This window comes from Orcinus orca, chromosome 16 (genome assembly GCF_937001465.1).
Source record: "Orcinus orca chromosome 16, mOrcOrc1.1, whole genome shotgun sequence".
NCBI lineage: Eukaryota > Metazoa > Chordata > Mammalia > Artiodactyla > Delphinidae > Orcinus > Orcinus orca.
Window position 1 is genome coordinate 59033054 of NC_064574.1, and position 24289 is coordinate 59057342.

At 50.0% G+C, this 24289-nt stretch overlaps 1 protein-coding gene across 1 annotated transcript in view; it reads right to left on the bottom strand.

Annotated features, from left to right (window-relative positions):
• The window catches only part of LOC101269628 (uncharacterized), a gene marked incomplete at its 5' end in the record, with an annotated part of 266122 nt that extends 244519 nt beyond the window's left edge, over positions 1-21603 (bottom strand). Inside the window, one exon of the mRNA XM_049699406.1 lies at positions 21516-21603. Coding sequence (XP_049555363.1) covers positions 21516-21603 — 88 coding nt within the window. The remainder of the gene's footprint in view (positions 1-21515) is intronic.
• Positions 21604-24289: the final 2686 nt, after the last annotated feature.

The following is a 24289-nucleotide window of genomic DNA, read 5'->3' on the forward strand; positions in this document are numbered from 1 at the left end:
GAAGGTGTGGCACACAGGCAGACTCAGCAGGCAAGTAACCCAGGGCCGCTCAGGCTGGTGGAACTAGGGCATGGGCTGGGGGCTGGGGGTCTAGAGAAACGGCTGAACAGAGAGAGCATCCTGGAAACCAGGATCTGGACCCAGAGAGCCAGCCTTGCCCTGCCATGTGCTGCCAGATGACTTGGCAAAGCCACTTCACTTGCTAAGCCTCAGTTTCCTCATCTCTAAGATGGGAACAATGGCGGAGATGAACATCGCTGATCTGCAGTGTCCCTTTGCTCCCTGCAAGGCCCTGGGGTCCGCACGTTTACCGGCACATCACTCATTCCCATGACACCACTAGGAAACAGGGGGCACCCTTATCCCCACTGTACAGATGGGGCAGTTGAGGCTCATGCAGGCTCAGAAAGACGTCCCAGGTCCTAAGGTTCAGGATTCGAACCCAGACCCAGCGATGTGAGGCCCAGGTCTGAACTGCCCCTTGGATAGAGGGAAGGGGGATGCTCTTTGGGATATGGGCGCAGTTGTCTCTCACTATACTTTTTCCTCCATGGGGCGGCCATAGGAATTAGCACAAACTTGGGTGGCTTAAGAAAGAAAGAGAGAGAGAGGAAGGAAGGAAGGAAGGAAGAAAGGAAAGGGAGGGAGGGAGGGAGGGAGGGAGGGAGGGAGAAATTTATTCTCTCATAGTCCTGGAGACCAGAAGTCCAAAATCAAGGTGTCTGCAGGGTTGGTCCCTTCTGGAGGCTCTGAGGGAGAATCTGTTCCCTGCTCCTCTCCCGGCTTCTGGGGGCTTCCAGCTGATGACGTTCAGGACATCATACCCCAAAATACTGCACCTAGGCATGCTGAATACCTTAAGCAGAAGCAGGAATATCACCCTGACCTTGCCCTTCTTCCCTCAAACAGGTGAATAAAACTCCCATGGGAGAGGTGCCCTCCCTGTACCAGGAGGAAGGGAGACTTTCTTATCACCGGGACGGGGAACTGGGGATTGAGAAATCTGAACAAAGTTTGTTAATCTCACCTTTTCCTAGTTATTTCTCCACTTACCACCCCAAACCCAAACCCCTTTGTCTTGTCTTGTTCATTCTTCACACATTTACTTGTTTCTTTGTCTCTAAGGTATAAAATCTTCCTGCTTTGGTCACTTCTGGTCCTCATTCTCTTGTAAAGACTCCCATGTCCAAGTGAAAATTCAATCAAATGTGTTTCCTTTTCTCTTGTTAATCTTTGTCAATTTAACTTCCAGACGCAGCCAGGGACCTTAAAGGGGTTGACAAAAATTTTTTCTTCCCCTCACGTCAGTCCTGGAGTTTCCTTGGCTTGTGGCTGCATCCCTTTAATCTCTGCCTCCATCATCCTCTGTATCTGTGTCCTCTCTTCTTCTTATAAGGACACTTTTCATTGGCTGAATTGTTACGGTCTCTCATTGGCTGGGCTGTTGCTGGACAAGGAGAAAAATCTTCCTTCCTCCTGCTGGGGTAGTAAAGTAGTAACTTTCTTCATGTTGCAGATGCAAGGTACATCTCTTCCTGTTTGGAGTCTACAGACAGCAACGTGTGATGGGGCTTGAGAGCTCCCCCTTCCTGCCTTCCTGCCTTCCACTAAATGAGGTTTCATTTGGTCCTCAGGGTACTTAGGGTGATGGAAGTGTTCGAGAACTAGGTAGTGGTGCACAACATTGTGAATGTACTGAATGCCAGTAAATCGTTTACTTTAAAATGGTTGATTTTATGTTGTATGAATTTTACTGCAATTTAAAACAATAAAAATATGGGAATTCCCTGGTGGTCCAGTGGTTAGGACTCAGCGCTTTCATTGCCTGGGCCCTGGTCGGGGAACTAAGATTCCACAAGCCGTGCAGCGGGGCCAAAAGGGAAAAAAAAGCAATAAAAATAAATGAGTGAACTTAATTTGAATGATATATTTTTTAACCCAGGCTAACCAAAGTGTTATTATTTCAACATGTAATTGATATAAGAAGTTATGAATGAGATATTTTACATTCTTTTTTCCATGCAAAGTCTTTGGAACCTGGTGTGTGTTGGACACTGCACCACAACTCAACGCAGACCAGCCACATCTCAAGTTTCAGCAGCCATGTGGGGCTGGCGACTCCCTCGTTAGACAGCAAGGCCCCAGAAAGAGGCAAGCCTTCTGGCTTCTTCAGAGGAGCCACCGGAAAGCAAACCTTTCGCTGCAAAGCGCCCCCCCACCCCCGCCAATGTAACTTCCGTGTGTGATTCGCTCATGGAGTCTCTAGGGTCTTGTCTGCTCTGGCCAGTCCTCCCTCCCAGAGATGGGGAGAGCGTAGGGGTGGAATGGAGACCCTTCCCCCAAAGATATGTCTACCCAGAACCTGTGAATGTGATTCTCTTTGGAAAAAGGATCTTTGCAGATGTAATTAAGACTCTTAAGGGAATTCCACGGTGGTCCAGTGGTTAGGACTTGGCGCTTTCACAGCCGAGGGCACAGGTTCAGTCCTGGTCAGGGAACTGAGATCCCTCAAGCAGTGCAGCACAGCCAAAAAAAGAAAAAAAATCATTAAAAAAAAAAACGACTCTAGAGGTGAGATCATCCTGGATTATACAGGTGGGCCCTGTCAATTTGCTGACATTCAGTACATTCACAATGTTGTGCAGGCGTCACCACTACCTAGTTCTAGAACATTTCCATCACCCCAAGTACCCTGAGGACCAAATGAAACCTCATTTAAGTTGGAGTCAGGAAGGCAGGAAGGGGGAACTCTCAAGCCCTAGCACACGTTTCTGTCTGTAGACTCCACAAACAGGAAGAGAGTTACTACTTTACTACCCCAGCAGGAAGAAGGAAGATTTTTCTCCTTGCCCGGCAACAGCCCAGCCAATGAGAGACCGTAAGAATTCAGCCAGTGAAAAGCCACTACACTTCAAACTTCCAGCTTCCTCCAATGGGCTCTTTGTTTATACCAGCCCTGCCCAACTCCCCCTTCTCCTCTATGAAAGAATGTTCCTCTGCTTTGTTTCTCTGGACTTGCCTGTATTTTTTGCTATAACACACTTGTCACGAGTTGCAATCCTCTATTCCCCAATAAGCCAAACCCATTTGCTGGTAAAAATAAATGGCTGTTTCATTTTTAAAGTCAACAACCAATTAGCAGTCACTCCCCTCTCTCCCCAGTCCCCGGCCACCACTAATCTGCTTTCAGTCCCTATGGATTTGCCTATTCTAGTCACACAGCAGGGACTTAAGCGGCTACTTCATGCCAGTGGGTGCCCGGCTTCCAGGACGTCGTGGAGTGCTACCGGTTGGGGCCAGGCAACCTCCCGCGCCAGAGCCAGGTCTGTGCGCTTCACTCCCAGCATTTTATCCAGCACCCAACTCAGCCCTGTCACAAAGTGCATGCTCGGTAAACATTATGCTGGGAGAAGTAAGGAACGAACAGGGACCCCAGAAAGAGAAGGAACTCTGGGAGCCCCATTCTGCCCTGGGGTCTGAACGGCCTGGGCAGCAACTCAGTGGAAATGGAGAGATGTGTGTGCGTGCGTGCGTGTTTGCCTGTGTGTGTATGTGTGTGGGTGTGTATGATAAAATTTTTTAAAAATATATATATTTGGTCTTTGCCCCATTCCTGGCAGAAAGCCCCTAAAATCCTTGGAATTTCCTCAGTGATAAGAATGTCTTTTGTATGCTAATGAGAACTCCAGGGGTCGAGGCTACAAAGCTTCGGGAGGGGAGCTGGTAGTCAGAAAAACCAGCCAAGTAATTGCAGGGCGGGGACTTTCAGCCCCATCTCCTGAGAAAAGAGGCTGGAGATTGAGATCAATCACCAATGGCCAATGAGTTAATCACTTGTGCCTGTGTAATCAAACCTCAATAAAAACCCCTAAATAATGGGGTTCAGGGGGCTTCCGGGTTGGTAAACACATCCATGTGCCGGGAGGGTGGCACACCTCCCAACTCCAAGTGGACAGAGGCCCCTGTGCTTGGGACCCTTCAGACTGTATTTCCCTCTTCATCTGGCCATTCATCTGTCCCCTTATAATGAACTGTAATAATGTAATAGTAAGGATAGCTCTTTCCTGAGTTCTGTAAATCCTTCTGGCAAATAATCAAACCTGAATGAGGGATGTTGTGGGAACCCTCACATCTATAGTCAGCCGGGCAGAAGGGCAGGTAGCCTGGGGATCCCATTTGTGGCTGGCGTCTGAAATGGGGGCCGTCTTGTGGGACTGAGTCCTTAACCTGTGAGGTCTAATTCTAGTTAGTATCAGAATTGAATTGCTGGACACCCAGCTGGAGTGCGAGAATCAGAAGGTGTGTTTGAGGGATTCCTCTGGGCTTTGTTGCATGGATGGGCTGAGAGCAAGATGACTTTGTTGCTGGTAATGGACACGGGTGATGCCCTTGCTTCCAGATGGATGGAGTATTTCTGGGGGGCTGCCCAGGGCTGAGAGCCGGTCATCACCCTGGGCTCAGAGGAAGAAGCTCCAAGGGAGCTACCCGGTGAAAGCCAGCACCCCAAGGGTCCTGCACGTCACGTGAATGACAAGTGCTTTGCTCTGTGGTTGAGAGGCTGCCAACGAAGCCCCCTTCAGGGGCCAGGCCAGCAACAGAAATAGGAGAAGTGAGCAGAGTGTAGTTATAAGCACGGGGCATTCTTAGCTATATTTCACTCTCCCACTTTTGAAGGTGATATGGGCAGAGGGACGTTTTTCTTCTGTAAGAAAATCAGCAGCGGAAGTATGAAGACGTAAGGAACCAATCCTCAGCCTCCTGTCTGGGAGACGGACAACAGGGAGCAGAGGGACTGGGGCAAACTGGAAGGCGGGGCCGTCTAAAGGGTGCAGCAGGCACTGTCAACAGCGCGTATGATGCTTCTGCATCTGTCACTTTCTACCTGAGGTTTTTCTCTTGAGCCAACTGGCAGTGCCAGGGAGCTAATACCCCGGATGCAGGTTTCTACCAAGAACAGACAGGCGCTGGCAGGAGACACCCCAGTTCCCTGGCCCCTCGGGCGGCAGATGTCCCCCGATGTCCCCAGTGGGATTGCACCCCAGCTGCCCACAGCAGTGACTGCTCGCCCACACCCAGCACCCTGCGCTAGCTCCTTCCTTCCCCGCCTCTCTCCCCATCTCCCATCAGTTCTTCCTGGGATCCCCTCCCTAATAAACTACTTGCACTAAGATCCTGGCCTCAGAGCCTGCTTCTGGGGCAACTGAAATTTAGGTAAGGGACTGAGGAAGGGAACAACCGTTCCTTAGCTGCAGCCAGTGTTTGCTGGATGGGAAGGCAGGCCCTGTAGTGCAAGACCTTCCAGTTTTTTTCAAAGAGAAACCAAAATCCAGACTTTCCTATGAAACCTTCCGAGTTCTCATTGCCAACTCAAATTAAACAGTACAGAACAAAATAAAACAGAACAAAACAAAACATGTCTGTGAGCCAGCCCTGGCCCTCGACCTGCCAGGTCAGAGCTGCTGGTGGCGGGTGGAGGAGGCACAGAAAACCGTAAGCAGTGGGGACTTGGTCAGAGGGGCTTTTTGGCAACCCGCTCAGGCGGCCTGGGTGGGGACAGGCAGAGGAGGCCCGCGGTGGGCCGGGCAGTATGGCCTGTTTACGAGACCCCAGCTGGAAGCATCTGGAAAGCCCTGCGTGGCCGCCCGTGGGCCGGGAGTAGACCCAGAGTAAACAATCAGTCCGAATGCTTTTCTAAACACGCAGACCCTGAGCTGCCTGCAGCCTCCCCAGGCTCGCCAGGCTGAGGAGAAATCCCAGGACCCCTCCGCCTGCCTGACATCTAAGCTCAGGCCCAGGAAAAACAAACTCAGGGCGGCTGGAGTGTCCCGAGGGGGCAGTCGCGAGAGAGCCACTTCTCGACCCCATGACTGTGAACTCCTTTTTAATTCTGTGCAGATGGAGGAGGCTGTCTTTACAGATTTCCATCTCCCTACAATGCCCACTTCCTTCCTCTTGCAGAGAAAACAAAATGGGTGTCTCTCGAGATTGCTTTTGCCCCATTTCACACGGTTATTTAAAGCCATCGCTTTTCTGCTGCCTTCTCAGGATTTAAATTAAGAATACAGGGTGTCAAGTACAGGCGGGTGATGTAAAATTTGGGTCCTGTGTGTTTATTGTTCTACAACCAGCCAAACCCTTCTGTGCCTCTTCTAAATTGTTTAATACGTTCAGTAGATTTTCAGTTGGAACTATATTCCGTCAGGGGGAGGAGAAGAGAAATTCCTGAAAGGGGACCTTTAATGGGCTCCCTACGAGCCACATATTTTATATATCTTTAACTCATGCAATCCTCATCGTGACCCCAATAGCTGGATAGCATTGTATGATTAAGATATCTTTTGGTTGCAAGGGACAGAAACCTACATCAAAGGGAATTTACACGTTTGAAAAGTTCATGGTAAGGACCTCAGACATGGCTGGATCCAGGAGCTCAAATGCTGTCATGGGAATCTCTCCATCTCTTCTCTGCTCTCTTCCGTGACTGTTTCATTCTCAGTCAGGCCCTTCTCTTATGGTTGCAAAGATGGTACCCAGCAGTTCCAAGCCTCCAGTCACCAAGCGACACTGGTGGAAAGAGGATACCTCTTTCCCAAGAGTTTTAGCAAAAGTCCCATGACTGAATTTCATTGGTCCAGCTTGGGTCATGTGCCCATCCTCTGACCAATCACTATGGTTAGGCTGATTAAGGAAAGTCCCAGAATTTAGGACTTACTCCTCCAAATGGTGTGAGTCAGTTCCATAATATTGGGTTGCCCAAAGATGTTAAGATGTTATGGAAAAACCCAAATGAACTTTTTGACCAACCCAATACTTGTGAGAAAAATCTCATTACTTTCCTAAGTCTGATGAAATTGGGATCTGATCCCCCTTACCAGGGGCGCAGGCTTTGGCCACACAGAAGCTTGTTTCCCCAGGTAGTTCCCACAAGCTTCTCCCAGAGAGCCTGGTTCCATCCCCCTATGGTCCCAGGAGTAGACAATATCTCTTACCTTTGCTGCCAAATCTTCCCTTCCTAGCCCCACCCCCGGCTCTTGGAGCTGAGTTGTGCACATGACCAAGGCTGGCCATGGTGACTGCTTCAGTAATGAGCATGTGACTTAAGCTGAGCCAGAGACGAAATGTATTGTATGATTTCCTATTCAACAAGAGGAATCTCCACTAGGCTGGTGAGATGGAAGCCTGGCCTATGATGCACCATCTTTGCCAGCAGATGGTGAGAGCCCACCTAAGAATTAAGCCCCCACAAAGGAAAGCAGAGTCAAGAGACAGAGACAGACCCCCAACAACCTGCCTGAGCCCCTGGATCCAGCTGTGCCTGAAGCTGTTGCACTCCTGACCTTCCGGTGACACATAACAATACATTTTGCTTCAATGTAAGCTAATTTCAGTGGGATTCTGTTATTTGCAGCTAGATGAATCCTGACTAATGTACTAGACTTCCAAAAAACCAAGGCCCATTGATTCTCCACTGGCCCAAGACAAACACAGCCCTTCAGAATGCAAAGTTGGTCCTTGAGAGGGATGGAGGGAGGGAAAATATCTCTCGTTCTTTTGTGATGACTCAATAGCTAAAAGAAGCCCTGGTTCATTTCTCAAGCAGGTTATCCTGGCTGACAAACATTACTCATTCCAGCCCCAACGAACCCTGAGGTTGGTGTGGCCCCAGAGAACTTGCTATACTCTAAGCCTCCACAGATTTTCCACATTCATGTGAAAAGCCTGTCTGTGTCATTGCTCCTTTCTCCTCCAGCTCAGAGTCCTGGGAGCTGGGTTTTCTAGAGCTCCAAGAAAACACCTTACAGAATGTCCAGCCAAATCAACACCCCAAAAATGCTTACAATGCACAAGAGGCCACCGGAGATCTTGCCTCTACAGAGAACGCCCAAAGAAGTTGTTCTTGCCCCTTCTTACCGAGTGATGGGCTAGCACAGGACTTCAGAAGCGAGGAGGCAGGTCAGTAGGGGCCAGACGAGAAAACTCTGGCTGAGCCAAAGAGGCAAGACTCTTTCTGGAAGGACCTAGGGTGTATGGGAAGATTCTCAGTTGGGGAAATCAGACACGACTTCATCTTACATTAGGTTCCCAAGAGATGGAGCCCGAGACGGGGATTTTGGTGCATGTGGCTTTTTGAGGGGGAGGTTCTCAGGAGGAGGTGGTGTCATTCCCTCTGGGCTGGAGCGGAGCGTGGGTAAGATGGATGTGAGTCACTGGCCACCAACACTCACGGCAGCTGGCACACAGCAGCCCGGTAAAGAGGATTTGGGCAGCCCCTTCCTTCCTCCTCGGGACCACACACCTGCTTTCAGGGAAGGGTTACACCTGGCGGGGATGGGGATTCACCAGTGACGGCATAGCGCAGCGGTGGAGAGCCCAGAGCCTTGGGGGCAGGCAGAGCTGGGTTCGAATCTGGGCTCTGGGACACCTCAGGCACCCATCGGGACCTGCAGAGGTGCGCAGCTCCCAGGACCAGGGCGGATGAAGCATGATCGTGTGTTAGGTGCCCCTCCATCCAGAGCCCAGCGTGTGGTGGGTGCCCCACAAGTCTCGGCTTTGTACACATCTCGGAGTGTCCCGGGCCTGAGGGCCGTGGTGGAAGTTCTGGGGTGTATGGGGGGCGCGGGGGGTCTTCCTGTGCCTTCCCAACACCTACAGACACTGACCTTCTACGTGTGCCAGGCGTTACCAGATCCCTGCCTTTTGGGGTGTCTAAACCTTCTTTGTTGGGGATTCCTGGCTCCCCACTTTCCTTCCTACTCTTAGTCCCTCTGGGTAGAAAAGTACCCTGATTGGCATGAGAATCAGGTCTGGAACACAAAACTGGAGGTGGGTGGGGTGATTCTAACAGAGGAGCAACTCAGTAAGAGATGAAGGAAGTCTGGTCTTAGCCTTAACCAGAATTGCTTCAAATTCCCCAATGACCCCTAAGACCCGGAGGACAAGTCCCAGCCCCTCATAGGCCATGCTCAAGGGGGAGGTCTCTTGGGCCTCGGTGCTCACCAGGGCCCCCTCCTGTACCTTGGCTGCTCAAAATACCTCTCCCATTGTTCCACATGCTCCTGTCCCTGGGCCTTTGCATGTGCTGTTCTCTCTGCCTGGAATGCCTTCCCCTCCTTCTCCAGGGCTACTTGTCCTTCTGCTCTGGCCTCCCCTGACTCCAGGAAGCCTTCCCTGACCCCAGCTCCTGTGGGTGGGCCCCTCCTTCCCGTTCCCTTCCCACCTCCCCACCCTGTGCCATCTCCCTCCTTGTTCACTTGCCTCCCCAACAAGACGGAGCAGCCCAGAGGGCAGCTGTCAGCCTTGACTGACTTGGTGTTGGCTGTGCCAGATACAGTGTAGGTGCTCAGGAAATAGGTGTGGCATGAATGAATGAAAGCCAGTGAGTGGGGTGGGCGGCCCCCCTTGGCCAGTGACATCAGGTGCCGCCACAAATTATCTCCACTTATGTTGCACCAAGCAACACGCTAAGCCAGTGACACTGTCCTCTAAGCTGACCTTGCCCATGGTTTGTGACAGCCAAACATTCCCAGATATACTTCTGTATAATATACACCCTCCGCACCAAATTAAAACTGGCCATTGCTTTGGATGCAGGGATGACAGGTGCCATCCCACGAGTAGAAACAGCCATGATAACAACAATCATTGCTGCTCTGGATGTACCCAGCTCGGCTAAGCATCATCAGAGTTTTTATTATCATTTTCCCTGTTTTACATTTGTGGAAGCTGAGGCCCAACATGGTTAAAGTTACCTGCCCACAGCAGGTGGTGGAATAGGGATTAAACAGAAAACGAATGACCAGGCTACAGTTAACTGTGCACTGCACGGGGTGGTGGTGTATCAGTTTCCCGGGGCTGCTGCAACAAATTACCACCAACCTGGCTTAAAACAACAGAAATGGGGCTTCCCTGGTGGCGCAGTGGTTGAGAGTCCGCCTGCCGATGCAGGGGACGCGGGTTCGTGCCCCAGTCCGGGAAGATCCCACATGCCGCGGAGCGGCTGGGCCCGTGAGCCATGGCCGCTGAGCCTGTGCGTCTGGAGCCTGTGCTCTGCAACGGGAGAGGCCACAACGGTGAGAGGCCCTCGTACCGCAAAAAAAAAAAAAAAACAAAAAACAACAGAAGTGTATTCTCTCACGGTTCTGGAAGCCAAAAGTTTGGAATCAAGGTGTTACTGGGGTTACGCTCCATCTGGAGGCTTTAGGGGTGAATTCTTCTTGCCTCTTCCAGCTTCCAGGGCTCCCTGCCTCCATCTTCACATGGCCTTCCCCTCTGCGTCTCTGTCCCTCAAATTCCACCCCCCCGCCACCATCTCCTTTCTCTTATAAAGACACCAGTCACTGGATTTAGGGCCCATCCTAAATCCAGGATGATCTCATCTCAAGATCCCTAATTTGATGACATTTGCAAAGACCCTATTTCCAAATAAGGTCCCATTTACAGGTACCGGCGTTAGGATGCGGACATATCTTTTAGGGGGTTACTATCACTGCACTACAGGTGAGCAGGAACAAGCCATCAGCTGCCCCGCCTCCACGGGGCTGAGAAAGATGAGGAGGGGGGCTTGCCCAGGGAGAGGAGGAGACGGGCAGGCACAGAGATCAGCAGGGACAAAGAGGCCACCAGGCTTCATTCCCCACTGGAAACCCTGTTTACAGAGGAGGAAGCGGCCAGGGAGGCTGCGAGGCCACACAGGTCCCACTCAAGACAAATAGCTGTCTCTGACCCTGTGATCCCTGGAGCTCTCTGGACCCTCTGGGCCAGCATCCTGGCGCATGGGGTCCCTTGGACCGGTCTGGGGGAGGCCTCGCCAAGCCAGACCAGGCTGCTGGCCGGAATCCAGTTCCAAGGCGGACGCCGCCCAGGCCCTGCTTTTGGTTCTGCAAATACCACCGGCCCTGCTCCCTCGAGGATGGAGAGTCTGGCCCCTGTCCGCATGACCATGCTGTGCCCTCAGCCCCCACCAGCGGTAGGAGTTTTCCATGCGCCTCCCCGACCCCCAAAAGGTTGAATGCCTAGAATTCTGCAGGAATTCCCACAGCGGCCCCCACCCCCTCTGGGTCCCCAGTGAAGGAAACAAACGCCCTTTGTGGCCTGGGGCCGTGGATGGGGGAGGCCCAGGGCAGTCACTGGGGCTGTCATTCCTGGAGGTTTACTCTTAGACAGGAAAGGATGGCGTCAAAATGGGCCCTATAGATGTTTGCTATGATTATGATATAAACACACAGGTATGTATGAGGCTACGTACCTACACGTAGAGACACACGTAGAGAGACATATGTAACCCCGAATAAAAACTCACATGCAAATAGATACACAGATACATGGGTACCTACGTGCACACACACACAGAGGCACTCACACACACACAAGTACACAGATACACACAATATAAAACTGGATGCACGTCCGCCACATGCAGGCGTGCAAAGTGATGCTCACACATGTACCCACATGCGTGCACACCACCAGCCCACACAGGGGGACCATCCCAGCCAACCCTGCATCTGTCCCACTTCCTTTTCAGTACTTCCCCTCCCCCAGCCCCACCACTCCGCTGCCCAGCTGTGTATAAGACACATCTGGCCGTGACCATAGGCACCAGAGTCCTGCCTTGACTCTTGAGAGGCGCCTGTGTCATCTCTCAGGTTATAACATGCTGTCACACACAGGCTGGTTTCTGTCTGTCTGACCAGACACCCCACTGCTGGGCCCAGAGTCTGGTTTCAGGACTCTCAGCTGCACAGCCTGGGACCCTTCTCCCCGCCATCTCCCTGCATCCCCCTCTGCTGGGCCCCATTTCCCAAAGTGGGAAACGAAGCCCAGGTCCCAGCAGCCTCTAACCCCACTCCTCTCCCCACTCCTCTCTCTGTCTCTCTCTGTCTCACACACACACACACACACACAGGGAAAACAGATCACAAACCCAAACTGCAGTAGCTCCCTCCCACCTCCCTCACCCAGATTAAGGATCAGTGTCACCAGGGTGACACCTTTTGCCATCAGTGCCCAACCCCTGACCCTGTAGATTGAAACCTTTTGTCTGTGGGACCACAAAGGGCATTTCTGACCCAGGACTCCAGGCTTTTTACTCTCCCAAGGCCTGTGCTGTGGGCCGGCCCCCAGCATTGCCACACTGGGAAGAGTGGATTCGGGGCAGCAGCGCAAAGACCCTAGGTGTTTCTGGGAGAGGAAGCAGGAGGGCAGGGAAGAGCTAGACAGTGAGGCCATCCAGGCGGGGTCCCCGTCCTCCCTGAGCCTCAATGTCCTCATCTGTAAAGGGGGTAAGAACAGCACCATCTGCACTGGGCGTTGCTTGGGGCTGCCCAGGCTGTGCCCCTCCCCACGCTTGAAGAAATTTCCACCTTCATGGGTCTCAGTGGGAGAAAGCCCTGCTTCCCACTGGGGACCCTGAGGATGGCAGCCTGGCGTTTTGTCAGCCTCCTGGCAGCTAGGATGCGGGCACGTGCCCCTGGCTGGGGCAATCAGTACACAGGTCCCAGAGTGGCACTAGTCCCACTAAGAAATAGGGATGGGAGCTCCACCACAGGGACAGGGTGGCAGGGACATCCACCCCTGGGGCCAGGCCTGCAGCCGTGGGGCAGAACCCCACCTGAAGTTTCCAGGCATGAGTTTGCTGCCCACTTTCTAGACCGTAGTCAGCACTGGGGCTGAGTTCTCCAGTTTTCTTCCTTTTCCAAGAGATTCCTTTCAGCTTATATCAGCTGGGTCTGTTTCTGTTGCTGGCTGCCGGGTCCAGGGCTCATCACAGCCCCCTAAGACTGCTGTGGGGAGTGAGTAGAACAATCCACTGGAGGACTCAGCTCCGTCACCTGCTAGCCGGGCACCTCAGCACATCACACTCCCTCTCTGGGCCTCAGTCTCCTCAGCTGTAAGATGGGCTGATAATAGCTCTCCACCCCATGTGACATAATAAGAAATAGATATTTCGTCTCTGCCCCCAGCTCCTGACACAGAGCTCCTAAAACCCTTGTAATCTCCTGAGTGATAGGAGAGTGTTTTGTTCTAATGAGGTGGCTCTTGGCGGGTACCCGGGGTGAGGGCTGGTCACCAAAAAGGCCAAACCATGATTAGAAGCTTGGAGCTTTCAGCCTCACCCCCATCCTCAGAGAAGGGAGAAGGGCTGGAGATCGAGTTGATGATCCATCATACCTACATGATGAAGCCGCGATAAAAATCCCCAAAGTCTGGGGCTCGGAGAGCTTCTGGGCTGAACACATCCGTGTGCTGGGAGGGTGGTGAACCGCATCTCCATGGGGACAGAAGGTCCTGTGCTCAGGACCCTTCCAGACCTTACCCTGTGTATCTCTTTATCTGGCTGTTCATCTGTATCCTTTATCATATCCTTTCTGATAAGCTGGTAAATGCAAGGGTTCCTGAGTTTTGGGAGCCATTCCACCAAATTATCAAATGTGGGCGGGGGTTGTGAGAACCTCTGACTTTGTGGGCAAGTCAGATAGAAGTAGGGGCGCTCTGGGGAGCTCCTGTGGCTGGCATCTGAAGTGCGGGCAGTCTGCGGGACTGAGCCCTAACCTGTGGTCTGATACCCAACTCCAGGTAGGTAGTGTCAGAAATGAATTGAATTATATGATACCCGGTTGGTGTCTGGAGAATTGGTTGGTGTGGAGGAAAACCCCACATATTTGGTGTCAGAAGTGCCGTGAGTAGACAGCTTTCTTTTATCCTCATGGGGATGGTGTGAGCATTAAATGAGATAATGCAGGAAGAATTTGCCATGGGTAGCATTTGCCTTAACATGGTAACAGCAATGATTTATTTGGTTTTTATGAAATAAGGACCGAGTAGGGGTCCTCAAATTCAGAGAATCTGTAGATCTGGATAGGAAAAAAATTACGTTGTTGTTTTCACTAGCCTGTAACTGAAATTTAGTGTCTAACTTCAATTCCTGAGGTAGCAACATCCATGGACCTGTGACTTTGTCACCAACAAGAATCGCAAGTATTTTTATATCCTATGACTGTCATATATATGACATAGCTGGCTTCTTTTGTAACCTGTGGGGGTTTTTTTTGCATTGAAAAAGACTATTCTGAATATTAAACTTAGTTATTAAAATACATGCCAAAAAATACATGCCAAACTGTTTAAAGGGACGGGTACTGATGTTAGCAACTTATTTTGAAATTTATCAAAAAATAAAATAAAATGGCTAGACAGAGTTATAGGTGGATGGGGAGATAGAGAAATGGAGGAATGGAGAGATAGAGGGATGGATGCATGGATGGAGAAAGGGATGGAGAGAGGGGTAGAGGGATGGATGGAGAGAGGGATGGAGAGAGGGGTAGAGGGATGGATGGAGAGAGGGACGGAGGGATGAAGGGATGGATGGATGAATAGATGGGTAGAGGGATGGAGGGATGAGGGATGCATGGATGGATAGATATAACAACATGCTATCTGGGCATTCACTGCTCAAGTCTTTCAACTTTTCTGTATGTTTGAACATTTTCACAATAAAATGTTGGGGGAAGATTTCTAAGAGAAAAGGATGAAACCGAGAAAGAAAAAGACATTCAAAGCCTGAAGAAAGAAAGAAGACTCATCTTAAAGATCATCTTTATCATTGAGTCCTTATCAAAGTCAGAGTATACAGAGAAGAAAATGAACAAAAGAAGCACCAAAAGCAGACACATAATGCAGGACTTAAGTAACTGTAACATTAAGGGGGGAAAATTAAGTTTTCCCTATAAAGGAAGTTCAATGTCTAGGCTGTATTGCCCATGTGATGCCCACTGGCCACCTGTGGCCACTGAGCAGTTGAAATACAACTGGTCAGATCTGAGATGTGCTGTAAAATATACACTGGAATTTGAAGACTTAGTACCAAAAAAAGAGAATGGAAAATAGCTCTGGAATATTTTAAAATATTGATTACATGTTGAAATGTTAATATTTTGGATATATCAGATTAAATAAAATATATTGTTAAAATTAATTTCCCCTGCTTCTTTTTTTTTTTTTAATGCAGCTGTAAGAAAATTAAGATGACATATGTGGCTAAATTAGTTATATTTCTACTGGGTAAGACTGGTTTAAAGGAAGTGTCCACTGTGAAAATTCTGAGTTTACCAAGCTGCATGCATTTCTCTTATGCTGCTAGAATTCTTCTTCTTCTTTCAATGGTTGACCAGACATGGATACGCCAAGGGAATAATTGTTGCCCTTTGCTTACCTTTGGGGGAGTACCTGCTTTTTCCATTTTTCTTGTGGTCTGTACCTCTGGGAGATACGATGTCAAACTAGTGTTTAAGATATTTGGAAATAAAATAAAATCCTTACAAAATAAAAATATTTTTTAGGACTTCCCTGCTGGCACAGTGGTTAAGAATCTGCCTGCCAACGCAGGGGACACAGGTTCGAGCCCTGGTCTGGGAAGATCCCACATGCCGCGGAGCAACTAAGCCTATGTGCCACAACTACTGAGCCTGCACTCTAGAGCCCGCGAGCCACAACTACTGAGCCTGCGTGCCACAACTACTGAAGCCCGTGCACCTAGAGCCCGTGCTCTGCATCAAGAGAAGCTACTGCAATGAGAAGGCCATGCACTGCAAAGAAGGGTAGTCCCTGCTCGCCGCAATTAGAGAAAGCCTGCATGCAGCAACAAAGACCCAACGCAGCCAAAAATAAAAATAAATAAATAAATAAAAACAAAAATTTTAAAATATATATTTTTTAGAAGAAACATCCAGTCTTAAATCAACAGAAATAAATTCAGGTACATCTTTCAGAACAAAACAAAGCATATTTTTGGAAGGGGTGCCTGGACCCCAGATGGGTCCTCAGTGAATCAGGATGTCCGAGCTGGGTCCCCTGCCCTCCAGCCCTTTGAGAATCATGTGGTTTCTGACCAGGATCTTCCTGTTTTCAGATGATTCTGCCACAAACAGATGGTCAACACAAAAACATGAGGCACCATGTGACAGTCGTCTGGCCCTTCTTGTGGGCGGTGGCCCCTGCCCTGACTGGGGCAGGCACAAGGTTTAGTCCCTCTGGGCCCTGCTCCAGAGTAAGGAGACCTCGGGAGGAATCTGGCCAAAGTGACAGTGGCTCCATCCTCTGGCCAGAGAGTGGCATGGAGCTAAGTCAGGGTCTGAGCACCCTGGGTATTTACCCCAAAGGCAGCTTGGGAGGGGGGATACCTGGGCTCTGGGAGGTGGGGCCAGGCAGGGCCAGCTGTCACTATCATCAGCAACTTATTGCGAGGCATTTCCTGGACTGGGGCTCCTCTTGTACTGCTCACCTCTCCAGGCCTGAGCCTTTCTCTTCCTTATTAACATATTGTAAGCATGTTCCAGGCGCTGTCACCAGACAAACATCATCTCATTTCATCCCTACTCATCCTTGAAGAAGGAGCTATCATCACATTTCCTAATTCACTGATAAGAAAACTGAAGCACAGAGAGGTTAAGTGACTGGTTGAAAGTCACACAGCTCAGGACCCACAGTCTTGACAACCACTCTGTGCTGCCTCTTCGCGGAAGGGTCAGAAACCCAGGTGCTCCATTCCAATAAACAAATTCCTACTGCTCACCAGCATCTCTACCCAGGAGAGCTGCTCCTCCCCCAGGTGCCCCACATCCTCAGGGCATCACTACCCACCAGTCACCCAGCCAGACACTCAAGCCTGACAACGCTTCCTCCGCAGTCATAAGTGTCTCTGGCGTCAGGCCCTTTCTCTCCAACCCTTCCCCTCACTATCAACTGTGTGACCTGGGGCAAGTCACTTGACTTCTCTGTGCCTCAGTTTCCCCATCTGTAAAATGGGGATAAAGATAGGTCTATTTCATAGAATCATCATGAGGTCAAAGTGATTTTTTTAATTTGTTATTTGTTTGTTTATTTTGGCTGCATCGCACGGCTTGTGGGATCTCAGTTACCCAACAGGGGATTGAACCCGGGCTACGGGTGAAAGCCCAGAATCCTAATCACTAGGCCAGCAGGGAACTCCCACAGTGATTTTTAAATTAAGAAACACACACACGCACATGACACTGTAAATCAACTGTACCCCAATAAAAGTTAAGAAAACCCCAAACCAAAAAACAAACAAAAAACCCCACATTGTAAAGCCAACTATACCCCAATAAAAATTAACCACACACACAAACACAGACACACACACATATATATAGGGGCTTATCACGATACCCGGCACACAGTAAGAGCTCAACACTATTTAACTATCATAATTAGCATCTGCATCCAGAGCTCGGCACAGTGGATGGGACACCAGAGACCCCACAGCAGATGTCTGGGAGGCCAGAGATGGTTTCCTGGGAAATGCAATCATGTCCCCCCCCAGCCAGGGGTCCTGTGGTGCTGTCCCCATGAGCCCGAGCATGAAGCATGAGCTCCTCAGGCTGTCTCATGAGTCCCAGCTGATGTCACCTACCCTCTCCTCCCCACAGAGCTCCCTCCAGTGAGCTGCTGCTCCCCTGCCCTCCCACCCCCAGGCCCTGCACAGGTGGCTCCTTCTCATGCTTCAGGGCTCAGCCCACATCCATGCCTCTCTGCCCCAGGTCACAGCACATGGCTCTTCTCCCTCTGGGCCCCACAATTTGTCAGTTTGGACCTGCTTGTCTGTTGACTGTCCCCCCACTGGAATGTTGTGCTGTAAGGGCCCGGACCTCGTCAGGTGCTCACAGCTGGATCCCCCCAGCAGGCACACCTGGCAGGTGTGTCAACAAGTGCTTGTGGAATGACCAAATGCTGGAATCAGTGAAGGAACAAATGGGGTCTGGTCCCAACGCTCATTTTGCAGCCTGGGAAGCCAAAGCGGAGATGAGGTGACATCACAGGTCACATACACGGTGGGTGGCAGAACCAGACTGAGGTTATTATTATGAAATATTTCACAAGGACAAGGGGGCACATGCCATGCAGACAGAGCTCTGGATGACTTCCTCTTTTATTTGCCACCAGCCCTGGTGACACAGGCAGCTGAAGGCTCCATGAATCACTACCCTTCATCCCAATCACAGTCACCCCTGTGCCAGTGGAGGGACTGGCTGCGAGGTCTTTTCATTTGATGCTGGGATGGGGGCTCAGGATGCCCCCTCTGGCAGGTCACAAGAACACCCCGTGGGATGGGAAATCACGTCTTAACATCTGAGTCACAGCCAGGGTGTAGAATGGCATCGCCGGTAAGCGTGACTCCATGACATCCATTCCAAACTCATCCCAGCCTGCTTCTCCCCTCCACACAGCTTGGCTGTATTCAAGTCGGCTCACTGGCAAGATGCTGCCACGGAGGAAGGAAGCAAGACCAGAGAGGACAGAGCTGGTTTGGGGTGGGCAGCCTGGACCCTTGTCCCTTGTGGAGGGAGAGAACCAGGTCATGATACCCAGAAGAGCCAGGCCCACTAGGTGCCTATAGTGCTGAGTCCTCACCTCCACCCTCATGAAATGGGTTTTATCTCCACAGATGCAGAAACAGGGTTCAGAGAGGTTGAGGGCTTTGCCCAGGGTCACACAGCTGGCCAGAATTACCTCAGGGCTGGAACTCCAGAGCCTTACACGCAGCGTTCCAGCTGATCGCAATCCACACTCCACCACGTGCCAAGTGTTTAGAACACATCACTGCCTTTAGTTTTTTTTACAACAAACCTATGAGCTACATGCTATTGTTAGCCCTGTTTTACAGAGGAGGAAACTGAGGCTTGGATAAGGGAGGCCATTTGCCCAGAGTCCACAGTCGGGGGCTGACAGGGGTAGGATTCGAACCCAGTGCATCTCCAGGGCGCATGAGCTTCCCTCTGCACCCGACCTCCTCCTTCATCATCGACTCTTGGCTTCCGCACAGTTGGGCAGGAGCAGGCGGGCTGACCCACACTGTGACCTCTGGGCCAAGGACACGGGTCTGCAACCACCCCAGGACTGCTTTCCCAGGCCTCCGGCTCTCCTAGCATTTGTGTAACTGGTCATTTTATTCACTTGTATGGCCTCCTGCCTTGGCCCTGCCTGATCCCCTATCCCCAGGAGCCCCTTTGAAAGAGTAAACGGAGCTGGAATGAGGGACTGACGCTGACGGATGGACAGATAGCCAGACAGCCTGGAGGCAGATGAGGACACAGCCGAGGGACCCAGACAGCTACGGTGAGTGTGAGAAAGCAGGTGATATACACGTGAAATGCTGGCGATAGATGTGAGCAAGGCAGATAAAGGAACCTGGGTCACTGCAGAGCAGAACAGAAATAAAAATGCTGATTTATCACCAGCTGGACACGGCCCCCTGGAGGCTAAGTGTGTGACTTTTAAAGAAATACCCTGAAAAATGGGTCTGGCTCAGCCGAGAGCCTTGGAAGCCTTTTTTTTTCCTAATAGCTGAGATATAATTCACATACCATACAGTTCACCCATTAAGTGTACATTTCAATGATTTTTAGTATATTCAGAGTTGTGCAACCCTCACACAGTCCATTTTAGAACATTTTCATCACCTCAGAAAGAAACCCCGTACGTTTTATTATCACCTCCCTGTTCCTTGTGCCCACTCCCCATAGCCTTAAGCACCCACTAATCTTTTTGTCTCTATAGATTTGCCTATTCTGGACATCTCCTATGAGTGGAATCATGTACTTCGGGGTCTTTTGTGTCTTTAGCATAATGTTGTCAAGGTTCACCCATGTTGTAGCACGTAGCAGTACTTCATTTCTTGGGGAGGGATAAATTAGGATTAACAGATACATACTACTATATATAAAATAGATAACCAACAAGGACCTACTGTATAGCACAGGGAATTCTATTCAATATTTTGTAATAATCTAAAATGGAAAAGAATCTGAAGAAGAATATAGATATATATAACTGGATATATATAGAATATAGAATATATATAGGTCACTTTGCTGTATACCTAAAACTAACACAAAATTGTAAATCAACTATATTTCAATAAAAAAATAAAAATAAAATACTTCATTTCTTTTTATTGACCAGTAACATTTCGTGGTACAGATACACCACATTTTGTTTATCTACTCGTCCGACTGACTGACAGGGTTGTTCCCTCCTTTTGGTATTACGAATAATGCCGCTACGAACCTCCCTGTACAAATTTCTGTGTGTTTCTACTTCTCTTGGGTCCACACCTAGGAGTGGAAGTGCTGGTCATATGGGAAAGAACCTTGGAATCTTCTTCCAGATTTAGAGATCCTCCATAAACACATAGGCAAGAAATTCTACAAATAATCCCAGCACATCTTATGCAGGCTTCCTGCATGCCAGGTCCTGTTCTATATTCACTTGTAGAATCTTCACAGCAATACACTGATGAGACACTAGCATTATCTCAATGGTACAGACAAAGAAACTGAGGCACAACTCTGCCTGGCTCCTGAGAACCTGCTCTTAACACTAGACCAGAACAAGGTTTGTGATGGGTGAGAACAAGACCAAGGGCACCCGTGAGTCACACCCCAAGGACCTGAAGCAGTGGCTTCCCCTCCCTTCCTGGTGTGACCCCAAGGGACAATCATCTCCCCCGGGGAGGAGCCCACTGAGGGCCCCCAAGCCTAGCCACACCCCTCCATCCTGGCTGAGATTTTTCAAAGGAGGGGAGGGGGTGGGCTGGGGGAGATCTTTCCTCTGCCATCAGCGAATCTGACCACTTCCCTCTCCCCTCTCCCCCACATCAGGACAATGGTCAAAAACTCGGTCCAAAAGCATTTAGTGAGCACTTACTACATGCCAGGCACTGTGCTGTGCACAGAAAATCCTGCCAGCAGCAAAACAGACACAACCCCTGGAGCTGACACTCTAGGTGGGAGAAAGACAATACACTGCATAATAATAAATATATACGGCCCCCATAGCAGCGGGTTCCTCCTGGCAACCAATACACGCACCCCTCCTCTGTCGCAGAACAAAGGACCCCATTCCCTCCCCACAGGGGATGGGTACAGCAGTGGGGTTGGCCAGGTGCCACGTGATGCACGCACACACTTAAGCAGGGCAAAGGGGCACACATTGGGTCTGAAACAGGAAAGACATCCTCACACAAGGCGATGAGGCTGAGGGGCCTCTTTAGTTCCTGGTAAGGAAGTGTTCTAGGCCCAAGGCCATTCTATGAGGCCAAGTCCAGGTTAAAAGACTGCACACTCAAGACCCCTTCCCAGCACAAGGCAATGCAGATCAAACCCAAACATCTACAGCTGGAGGCAAAGGCAGAGATGAGCTTAGTCCAGGGTTTCTCAATACCAGCCATACTGACATCTGGGGCTGGAGAACCCTCTGCTGTGGAGGGCTGTCCCATGCACTGCAGGGTGTCAGCAGCATCTCTGCATTCTATCCACTAGATAACGGCAGCGCTCCCCCTGCAGCTGCAATAGCCATCCAAGTCTTCGGGGTTACAATCACCACCCCCACCAGTTGAGAACCACTAATCTAGATAAACCGTGTCCGATTACAGATGGGGAAACGGAGGCCGAGAGAGGTTAAAGAATCAGAACAGCTACCACAGACTGGGCACCTACCTGGTGTTGACCCGACGCCAAGGGCTCTAGACGTTATCACCTTGAATCTTCGGCACCATCCTAGGAGGGAGGCGTTACCACCTCCCTTTCACACATGCAGAATCTGAAGCTCAGAGAGGCCAAGGGACTTTCCCCGGGCCACACAGCAGGTGAGTGGCCATTAGAACAGGGCATCCCTGACTTGGGGTCCAAGCAGCCGCCCCCAAGAGCTGAAGGTGAGGTTCATTGAGGGAGTTTTGGTAAACAGGCAACAGCTGCTGGCAAATTCTTTCATTCCATCTGTTGACATGTCTGTCATCAACTGCAAACATCTGTGGGTTTCCACCGGGGTCCGCTTGACTCCTTCCCGTCCCCGTGGTCTGTCAGGCATGCGCAGAATTACAGGTTTCTGAGCTGATGGGCCACCTTTGGCCTGTATTATCCCGGGTCTCAGTGGGCAGGTGGCCCTGGTGAATATGTAACCATCTGTCATAATAAAATCATAAGCTGTCAGAGCTGGATGCAGCCTCAGAACGTACCTGATTCAGCATCTGTGTTCTCCAGGCAGGAACTGGGGGCCCGGGGGTGAGGGGAATACCATGCTCAAGGTTACATAGGGAGCTGGGGCGGGGCCAGAAAGAGGACCAGCTGAGATAGAATGCACATACCATACAATTCACTCTCTCACAGCGTACGGTTCAATGGCTTTTAGTATATTCCTAGAACTGTGCAACCATTCTCACAATTGAGAACATTCTCATCACCCTTCCCAAAACCATTGGCAATCACCCCACCCCACCCTCGTTTTCCTCCCCCAACTCTCCAAGCCCCTGCCAACCACTAATTTCTGTCTTTACGGCTTTGCCTATTCTGAATGTTTCATGTAAATGGAATCACGGTCTCTGGTCTTTGGTGACTGGCTTCTTTCACTTCGCATAATGTTTTCAAGATTCATCCGTGTCTGTAACAGGGCTGCACTCCTCTTTAAGGCTGAATAATATTCCATTGTATGGATAGACCACATTCTATGTGTCTGTTCATCCACTGATGGACATTTCCATTGTTGCCACTAGACTGTTTTCTTGGTAACTTCCATTGATAGAGAGCTTCCTATGTGCCAGCCTGAGCACCTGACTTGCAGACAGATCAAACAGCCCTGGAGGAGGCAAAATTTTTCCCATTTCACAGTCAGGGAAACCGAGGCTCAGAGGAGCCAAGGGACCAGCTCAAGGCCCCAAATCAGAGGTGTTCTCAGAGGCCCCAAACTGGCAGCCTGGGGGCCAACATGAAATGCACTCTGGTTTGGCCTGAAAAGCATTTCATAGTTGCTTGAATTAGCTGCAAACATTTGAAACTTCAGGGTTTTTTGTGTTTAAAAAAAAAGGATTTCTAGCTTCTCTTGAAAAAAATAATAAAAAATCACAAGATCTAGCCACACAGGGCCTGTCTTTCCCTTTCCAGGAGTTTAGAGACAGCTGCTGAGAGATGTGCTGTCCCCTCAGGACAGGACTGTGCTCTCTCCCATCCCCCGGCCCACCTGCTGGGTTAGGGTGACCCACCATCCAGCTTGCCCAGGACTGTCCCAGTTTTAAAACTGAAGGTACAGGGCCCAGGAAACCCCTCAGTCCTAGGCAAGTGGGATGGCTGGTCACCCTACTGGCCTGGAAGCCCCATCGCCTGCCAACCCTGCCACCCATCACTCCCCCCAAGACCCTTACACTATAAGTCACACATCAGCTTTGGTCCAGCGTCTGGTGTTCTCAGCTATGGTTTTCTTCTACCATTTCTCCCCCTGCCCACATTCTCCAGGCCCCAACTTCTCATGCGTCCTGGGCAAAATGAGAAATATAAAGAGTCTGAATTCCTCATTAACCTGGACTAACTCCATTTCAACTCTTGTCCATTCTGAGATGGAGGCCTTCCTGCTGTGATGAACCTCCTTTCTTCTATGAAACAATAGGGGAGGGGAGATCGTTGGTGAGGTTTTTAATGTCTTCATTAGGTAAAATAAAAAGTTAGCCATCTCATGTCCAACCTCAATTTTTTAAAATAAACTTTAAATTTGAGAATAGTTTTAGATTTAGAGAAAAATTGTGAAAGGAGCACAGAGAATTCCATCTACTCATATCCAACTTCCCCTGTTATTAACATTGATACATTATTATTTACTAAGGTCTGTGCTTTATTCAGATTTCCTTAGTTTTTTTCCTAAAGTCTTTTTTCTGTTCCAGGATCCCATCCAGGACACCACATTACATGTAGGCTCCTCTGGACTGTGACAGTTTCTCAGACTTTCCTGGCTTTTGATTACCTTGACACTTTTCAGGAATATTTATCAAGTCCGTCAACTGGGATTTGTCTGATGGTTTTCTCATGATTAGAATGGGGTTGTGGGGGCTTCCCTGGTGGCACAGTGGTTAAGAATCCACCTGCCAATGCAGGGGACATGGGTTCGAGCCCTGGTCCGGGAAGATTCCACATGCCGCGGAGCAACTAAGCCCGTGCGCCACAACTACTGAGCCTGTGCTCTAGAGCCCGCGAGCCACAACTACTGAGCCCATGTGCCACAACTATTGAAGCCCGCACGCCTAGAGCCCGTGATCCGCAACAAGAGAAACCACCGCAATGAGAAGCCCACACACCACAACGAAGAGTAGCTCCCGCTCGCCACAACCAGAGAAAGCCCGTGTGCAGCAACGAAGAACCAACACAGCCAAAAATAAATAAATAAATAAATTTAAAAAAAAAAAAAAAAGAATGGGGTTGTGGGACTTCCCTGGCCGACGGGCTTCCCT